At 37.5% G+C, this 8,422-nt stretch overlaps 2 protein-coding genes across 2 annotated transcripts; both read left to right on the top strand.

The window, feature by feature from the left end:
- Positions 1 to 241: 241 nt before the first annotated feature.
- LOC112557746 (BICD family-like cargo adapter 2) lies at positions 242 to 2,698 on the top strand. Its single transcript, XM_025227761.1, has 5 exons — positions 242 to 403; positions 825 to 1,001; positions 1,316 to 1,507; positions 2,098 to 2,246; positions 2,662 to 2,698. Exons 1-5 carry the CDS (start codon positions 242 to 244, stop codon positions 2,696 to 2,698), a joined length of 717 nt encoding a protein of 238 aa, XP_025083546.1.
- Positions 2,111 to 6,823, top strand: LOC112556089 (protein Spindly-A-like). Its single transcript, XM_025224735.1, has 7 exons — positions 2,111 to 2,246; positions 3,061 to 3,159; positions 4,374 to 4,484; positions 4,746 to 4,886; positions 5,194 to 5,291; positions 5,553 to 5,737; positions 5,996 to 6,823. Exons 2-7 carry the CDS (start codon positions 3,085 to 3,087, stop codon positions 6,514 to 6,516), a joined length of 1,131 nt encoding a protein of 376 aa, XP_025080520.1. The 5' UTR covers positions 2,111 to 2,246; positions 3,061 to 3,084; the 3' UTR covers positions 6,517 to 6,823.
- The last annotated feature ends 1,599 nt before the right edge of the window (positions 6,824 to 8,422 follow it).

Below are 8,422 nucleotides of genomic sequence, written 5' to 3'. Positions count from 1 at the left end.
TTTTATAGATGGGAAACACTGTAGGTACAAAATAAGGCACTATTATAAATAATCCAATAACTTACTAATTTAGCTTGCTTAAAAAATATCTTTTGAATGTACGTGTTTCAAAAGAGATTGTTTGTGTGTTCATTGGAGATATAGGATTCAGTGCACAAGGATGTGTGTTTTGTATAAAATACATATACATATTTATCATCAGGTTTACAAAAAGTATACAAGAGCCTAAGTCTGTTGGAAAATGGAGAAACCTCAGCAACTGCTGGAGCTTGAAAATGCTCTCAGAAAGCAAGAGGCGGAAACAGTCAAAGCAGCAATGCTTGGAAAGGCACTTTTAGAAGAGAATAATGAACTGCAACTTCGTATTGATGAGCTCATTAATCAGCATGCTTTGGCTATTGAGGCAAGACAAACTCCTGCACTGCCTTTGTACAGCTGAGATGTTCTAATTTCAATTTTTCATTTTATCATAAGTGCTGTGCCAGTGCAAATTTATCATTTAAGATATTAAGTCATCGTTTTGTCAACATCATGAGTTCCTTCATTAGGAGAAGTATGTAGCAGCTTTAACAAAACCTGTACTTATGTTAAAGACCTAGAATATGCTCTGACAAATCTCAACAATTTACAACTCTTTGTCATCTCCTCAGTTTTGTGTCAAGTTTTTGGTTTTAAAAAAAAAATTAAGTTCTTAAATCAGTACGTATGTGATCTGCAGCCTCGCCATTGCATGAAATCTTCAGTAAATTAGCATATACTGATAGAAGTGGCATATTTTGTTGTCATTTTTCACTTTGGCTTTTACATTGTCCTTTGCATTGTAGGAGAAGCAACAATTAATAAGTAGCCTCCAAGCCCGCTGTGATATTCATACCAGTACAGAAACATGGTACCACGAAGAAATAAGCAATCTTCGCTTACAGCTTCAGTCAGCAAAGCAAAACATTTCAAACCAGCTTGAAGAGCAGAAGAAAGTAGAAATAAACAGCTATAGAAAACAGGTATGTTGTAAGCATCTACAAACTGTAGAAGTTGAGGTCTGTTTCGCGTGGGCACAAAGATGAACAGAGAAGAAAATGCTGCTCTGCTCCATCTGATCAATATGTTTTTCATCAGCTTCTATCTTTCAGAAAACCTTCTCATTATTTACACTAATATTGCAAGACAATCAGATAAAGATGAACAATGGTTTTGTTTATTTTATTCCTTATCTATCAGAGGAAAATAGTAATGAGAAGTGTGTGTGAGTGAGAGAAAAAAGTTTGCTTTCACATAGTTTAGGCAATCACATTGTCTAAGATATTTGCTGTTTAAGATTGAGTCTTTGCAATTGGACTTGGAACACTGCAAAGGTGTAGAGGAAGAACTACATCAGCGAATCAAGGAGTTGGAGAGTTTGCTCCAGTCACATCTGGATCGTACACAGATGCATTCCATGTCAGCTTCTTTTGACTCAGACGAAATGGCTGCTGCACAGCTTGAGCTTGATACGCTGAGGATGGATTTGGTCAGCAGGTTTTAAAGTTTGTTTTTTGGGGGGGTTTTTTTTTTTTTTATTTCTTGAAGTTTTTCCTAAATTTAGTTTATTACAGTTTGTACTTTCTTCCTTATCCACAGTGTAAATTTAGTTTTCTGATCATATTTAACAGAAATGTAGAGAGAAGAATGTAAGGTGAAGTGGGAGAGGGAAAGAAGGATGAAACACTAAGAAGAGGAATTGGATAAAATATTCTCACCCATTTGCTTTATAAAAATTATGAACAAACCTATAGAAGATAAATAATTTCATAAGATAGGATGGTTGGGCTACCTTTTTAGCACTCAGCACCATTATGCTGAGGTAGTATTTTGTATTTAAATATTTTGACTGGACGTTTTTCTCAACATTTTAATTATGAGCACAGGCAGTCAATTTGGTCATGTCTTTATTAGCAGTATACAGTTATACTTTCAGGCTGCATTTGTTAAAACTGGTAGAAACATGATAAATCTTTAAAACAAAATGTTTTATGAGCCATAAAAACACACAAACTTAACAAGAGTTGTGCTTCCATATTAGAAAAGCTTTAATGTTTTGTTTCAAACGCATTCATTTAGATGGAACTTCAGACCAAAAATATTGATCTGGCTGGTCAAGTAAAGCAACTACACCAGGAGCGAGATACTTTGAAGAGCAGACTGTCTGCATCAAAAGAGAGGTGGATGAGTTGCAATGCCAAATCACCTGCTATGTTAACCATCTGGAGGTATGTTGGTTGTTCACTTCTAATTAAAAGTTCACAACAAGTACTATTTATCCATCTCCTTATTTGTTATTAGTACATTTCTTTAAAAACTAGTTTATCTCCTTAAAGTTCGGAGTTTCTTGCTTAGCTATTGACTAGTCAGGGCCTTTCTGAGTACACATATTTAAGTAAACTAAAATTCAGAGTTGATGATATTTTCAGCTTTTTTTTATTTTTTAGTCTAGTGGTGTACTCTAATACATATGCAGTGGAACCTCAATTAAGTCGTTTAATGTCCGGCACCCATCATCCAGATGATCAAAAATCACAGGTAATTGAAAATAATTCTAAAAATGCGCAAATGCTAGAATAGGTGCTGTATAGTGAAATTCTTACATTTCTTATGTTCTTTATGATGTTTTCTTGAAAAAATCAGACTGGAGATTCTGCTTTGTGCTCTAGCAGCACTTTAATTTTATTGACGTGTGGAGATTGCGAAGTGTTAGGATGTCACTAAAATTTGAATCCACTTCCTGCTCAAGAAAGAAAACGATCCCGGATAACCAAATGCATAGTTAATTGAAGACCGGATAATCGAGGTTCCACTGTATATACACACACTCTGTCCTAACCTCTTGCTTTGACACTTTATTTGATGAAGCAACATTTGGTAATGGGATAAATTCAATTGGGAAGATAGGTTGCTATTGATTTGTCTTAGTTTTTTGATAAAATAAGCTGTATTCATTTCATTGCTGTGAAGAATACCTTTTAAAAAAAATAAGGTGTATTATTTCATGTGGTACATTAATTTATATAATTATTGCTGTGTTAGGAAGTTCGGCAAGAAGCAGGGAGAATGCAAGCCCAGCTGGATGATGCCAAAGTGGAAGGACAGCATCACAGTAAAAAAGGAAATTCTCTGTTTTCAGAGGTTGTAATGTGAAGTTATTTTATTTAACGTAGGTTTACAGTGTGAAATGGAATATACTGAAGTGGAATATACTGGCATCTGCTTTAAGATTATCACTGATTTAAGATTATCATTGTCACAGCTCCTAGCTACCTTTCACCTTTCTAGTCTGATCTCGATCTACACTTGCCCTCATTTCCCCTGTTCTTCCGGTGGAAGCCATCTACTGCCTGTAGGCCACTTCATTCACATGAATTTTGCTCCTTTTCCTACTAGAATTCTTTTCATGACAATGTTAAATTATCCTCTATTCCAGCTTTCCAGTCTGACTTTAAAATGTACCTATTTCAAAAGTGTGGTGTGTAAATGTGGCACAGTCTGCTACTGGTTTGTTTGAATGAGTATGTAATGATCATCCTTTATTCATGGCCTGAAAGTAGGATGTTCTTTTCGCTTCATGAATACATGACTGAGTGTGCATAGTAGCTATTGAATAGGTGCCTTATAAATGCTGATTATTATTATGCTGGTCGTGTGGGGATTAGCTTTGACAGCATCATACCTATGTAAATAAATTGTTATTCCTTCCTAGACAACAAACGTTTATGCCTAATTTATAATAAATTCCATTGGAAAATACTTTGACAAAGTATGTTTCATCTTACACTTTTGGGACATTGTAATTTTGACCTCTTGTATCTTGTGAACAAGAAGGATTATTCATTTAGATCTGGGACAAAACTTGTGTTGTAATATCTACATCCTGGTGATATGAAACAAAATTTGCACTCTGCAGAAACTCTAAGAGCACAATAAGCTGCGTTTTTGTGTATTTTTATTAACAACATAATCTTGCACAACTTATTTTTACTGAATGTTGTTGGTTGGAATACACATGGTAATTTATTGCCTTCCTTGAAGTGCAGCTGTTTTAAATGTTTTATTTTCACAGTACTTTTGCAGTATATCTGCAGTTTATGTTTTGTGCAGGTCATAAAATCCGTCAAAGCTGTAGCTCAACTCTTCAAATCAGCCAAATCATCTTTTTCTAAATGTCAACCACAAGCACTTAAAAACCATTCAATTCAAACCAAATCTATAAAATAACTCAAATGAAATCATATTGGTATGCATAATTAATTAACTTTTGTTTCAGGGTCCTACACTTTCTTGTGAAGTACAGAAATTTTTCAATCACTGTTTTAGTTTAACAGTCTAATTTCTTTTTCCTTCAGCTGGAAGATCGAAGATTAGAGGTTGAGAAGAAGATGGTGACATTGCAAGTGCAAAATCAGCAACTTAAGGAGAAGTATGAAGTGGAAAAACAACAGAATCAGAAGTACAGGGTACGCAAAAAAGAAAAAAAAAACCCAATGAAAATGGTAGTTTTCACTGAAAAATGCACATATTCTTTGATGTTAGTAGTTTGATTCTCCTGTAGTGATTGTCAAAGCAGAAGCTCCTGCAGGGCTAAATGTGCCTAAGTGAAATCAACAGTTGTTTTCACTTGAGCATATGTGCACATCTACATCATGTATGTATGTCAACACCCTGTTTAGATGGCTGCTGTTGGTTTTGAGCTCATCAATACTCATGTCCACTTGTAGATGCAGGCAGCCATGGCACTGCACATGACAAGCCAAAGGCATGATGACCCCCATGTCCAGCGTCTGCACAGTCAGTTGAAAGAGGCACATGCTGAGATCCGAACTCTGACCGAACAGTTGCAAAAGCTTGAAACAGATAAGGTTAAGTGAGCTTATACTTTGCTGGTGGATGTTACATCACTGTAGATCACAACCTATTTATAAGTCGTGTAAAAAAATGCATGTATTAATGCTTAAACATTTTTTTAATCAAAGGGATTACTAAAAAAGAAACAGGTCTGCAACTGGAATCTGGAATACAGAACCTTTTCTTGTGGGTGTTATTAAGAACTACATGTCTTTTGTGGTACATGGGTATATCCGTTAATCTTCCGATGGTATGTAGTGCACTTAGCTAATACTTTCAAATTCTCTTATCATGAATTTCTGTTTAATATCTTTTTTTCAGGCAGCTATCCTAGATATGCAAGAATTTTCTAGACTTCTGAGTGAAATGGAAGATAAAAGTTACGTAGAGTTTCTCCTGACTGTCATTCAAACAGAAAAGTAAGTGAGAAAGTAGGGTTAGCACTAGGAACTTCAGCCTACATTTTTAAAGAATAGGACCCAAGAACATTCATGTAAATGCTTTCATAATAGAACTTTCAAGAACTTAGTCGTTCTCTTGATTAGGTGGTCTGATGGTAAAAGAGCTAAGCACTTGTCATTAAAGCAAGGATCGGATGTTTAATGTCCAGATCTCTGTATGTGAGAAGACATGGGAAGGCTAATTTTTTAACCAAACTGCATGAAATCTCTCATTGCCAGGGAAAACACAGCTAAGGCAAACTCTGAGTTACAAACCAAGTCTCTTCAGTATCTGGACATGAGCAATCAAAATGCAGAACTAATTCGACAGATTAAGCATCTGGAGGCTGAGCAAGGCAAGCTTCAGGCAGCACTACTTAAAGTTCAGCTGCAGAAAGAAGAACTACTTCTGAAGTATGAGCCAGGTGAGAATGAAATTTAAAAAAATACACACACAAGGGAAAAAAATTTATCAGGAACACCTGTGGAAACAAAGTCTTGAACACAGTACTTCTATTCAAGTCCTTCAAAGAAGTCCTTCCTTTGAAAGCAAGTAGCCTAAGCTGTGATGGTAGTTGTGGCATATTTGAATATTTGACAGCATAAGTATAAATTATGTGATTGTATGTATACTTTTATCTTTCAGATAAAAGGGTGTTTTTATTTTCCTTTTGTGTTTTCAGAAAAAGTGAAAACCAAAAAGGCACAAAAAAGAGTGGTTGAGAAGATAGACATGGGAGGCATTCAGCCACAGCTGGCAGAAAATGTTCCATTTTCTTTGAGTACAAGCAAGCTTAATGATGTCTTGAAATCCATGTCATCTGTCTCTATGGATAGTCATTTAAGCGCTGTTCTGAAACCTGTTAATGTCTTTGCAAATGCAAGCGAAAGCTCTAATAACTATGGATTTGGCATCACAAACAAAATGGCTGCAACAAAGCAGATGAAACTGAGAGGCCAAGTTTTTGCACAGAACAACGATGAGAATACATTTCTAGAAGGCAAAGAAAATCTCGGAAACATGGGCTGTGGTCCCTCGTATGGTCATAAAGTTAGCATAGCTGATGATGTAAGAGTCATAGAATCTAATGGTGAGGAGAAAAGCATCAGTTTATCAAATGGGGTGGAAAAATCTCACAAACCTGCAGCTAACAGAAAAAGCCACAGTGCCAGCTACCACTGTCAAGCAAATCTCAGCTTCTGAAGCTCCAGAATTACAATGTAAAACTCAGTGATTGGCATCTCAAGGGATATTACAAGACTGATATGTAAAATAGTTTTGTGTGTTGTGTTAAGAAACATTACCAATGGTGTTATGTGAAAGTATAGGCATGTTTAAAACATGTATTAGGACCTTGTAAAGTGTTTATGTATATAGCATCATATCACTACTTCAAAAGAAAGTGTGACTGCAGGCAGAGAGCTTCTGTTGAATGTGACCTGCCACTACTGGACAACGTTGGGCAACAGTTTAGTGGTTGTCGCTAATATAGCATGATTTGGTGTCCTGAGTTGTTTGTTTTTTTGGCTGCATTGTCTCCCTTTCCTGATCTTCAACGGGTAGGACACATCGTGTCCAAAGGCCAGCAATGCTCTTCACCATCTTCAATCATATCTAACAGTACAGCACATTTTTTGGAGGGTAATACTTAAAAATAGGTAATAAAATTGGTCATCCACAACAGTTTTAAAGTGATGCACTGCTACAGAAAGTTTAGACCAAGATGATGCCAGTCTCTGATATGGTCAGGGAACAATGTTTCCCTGCAGAAACTAAGAAGTTGATGCTCTTAAACCTGCTCCTGTGAGTGACAAATGTGGTCATCCTGGACCCTAAGGACTTAAAGATTGGCTGTCCACTGTACAGCCTGTTGTCAGCTGCTACAACTCTGCCATGCACCATCTCATTTCACTCACTTGTTCAGTCTTGGCTTATGGTCAGCACCACTTGAGGCTGGTTTGATATAGGTATTAAACAACTTGCTATCCTTTTGTGATCAGTGCAGCATTTTAGTGCTTTCTATGCTCACTAAATATATCTGTTGCTTTGAATCATTACAGTTGTCCTCCAGTGGTCTATGACCTCTTTGGCACAATCCCTAGTTGGTTCCACTTGTCTTCTCTTAGTCTGTCCATGGCTTCCTATCAAAAATTACTGCAGTGTAATATGGAGTTCCTCATGGTTTAGTCCTTACCCAGCCTGCAAAGCCAGTAGGCTGGCAGTGGGCCCCACTTCCAGGCCGGCAGCATTGCAGGCTGAGCAGGCTTCCTGTTTAGTGGGTACAGTTTCTCTCTGGCTGGGTGACTGAGCTGACTCACACATTTTACTTTTTTTTTTTCTTTACCATCCTTTCAGCTAAGTTGTTTTCGAACTCCCCTCCCCCCTCCTTTTATTGTCTATAGCTGTCTTCTTTTTCCCAAACCTTTTCCATTGGTTTATCTTTTCTAGAAGTGTAAAATTTATTTCTTCCCACTAATATCTCCTGAAAGCACATCAAGCTTGGGGAGAAATGAGTCATATCTTTGCATTCTTCCAATTTAAATGAAGCTTCTACCAGTGCGGTACACGGACTTTTCGCCGACGGACGTTTCGCCGCCGGACGTTTCGGAGCCGGACCTTTTGCCGACGGGACGTTTTGCCACCGGACGTTTCGGAGCCGGACCTTTTGCCGACCGGCGTTTCGCCGCCGGAAGTTTCGGCGCGGGGCACTTCATTTCGGCATTTCACGCGGGACCTTTAGCCGAAGTCAAGTGTGGGACGCCCCTTAGCTCACACATTTCTCTCGCCATTGTATCAATGTATCAGTGAACTCTCTCTCACTATCCCTCCTCGTGTGAACCGTTAGCTCACACATTTCTCTCGCCATTGTATCAATGTTTTTTCTCAAAGCTGTTGTGCATAATCTGTGACAATCAAAGTGAACTGTCTGTGAAGTCTGTGTGTAAAATTTGTTTGAAATAAAGAATTATTGTGTAATCTAGTAGTTACTTTCATTCTTTGAGAAGTAAGTAAGCTCTCTCTCTCTCTGTGACATAATGCGGCGAAACGCCGGTCGGCAAAACGTCCGACTCCGAAACGTCCAGCGGCGAAACGTCCAGTCGACAAAACG

Source organism: Pomacea canaliculata, linkage group LG2 (assembly GCF_003073045.1).
Source record: "Pomacea canaliculata isolate SZHN2017 linkage group LG2, ASM307304v1, whole genome shotgun sequence".
NCBI lineage: Eukaryota > Metazoa > Mollusca > Gastropoda > Architaenioglossa > Ampullariidae > Pomacea > Pomacea canaliculata.
Note: the sequence above shows the minus strand (reverse complement) of the source record. Positions and strands in the feature narration are given on the sequence as shown.

Coding starts and splice junctions, on each gene's coding strand:
- LOC112557746 (XM_025227761.1), top strand. CDS start 242: ATGGAGAAACCTCAGCAACTGCTGGAGCTTGAAAATGCTCTCAGAAAG. Junction 1,002..1,315: donor TAAACAGCTATAGAAAACAG/GTATGTTGTAAG, acceptor TTGCTGTTTAAG/ATTGAGTCTTTGCAATTGGA. Junction 1,508..2,097: donor ATACGCTGAGGATGGATTTG/GTCAGCAGGTTT, acceptor GCATTCATTTAG/ATGGAACTTCAGACCAAAAA.
- LOC112556089 (XM_025224735.1), top strand. CDS start 3,085: ATGCAAGCCCAGCTGGATGATGCCAAAGTGGAAGGACAGCATCACAGT. Junction 4,887..5,193: donor AAAAGCTTGAAACAGATAAG/GTTAAGTGAGCT, acceptor TCTTTTTTTCAG/GCAGCTATCCTAGATATGCA. Junction 5,738..5,995: donor ACTTCTGAAGTATGAGCCAG/GTGAGAATGAAA, acceptor TTGTGTTTTCAG/AAAAAGTGAAAACCAAAAAG.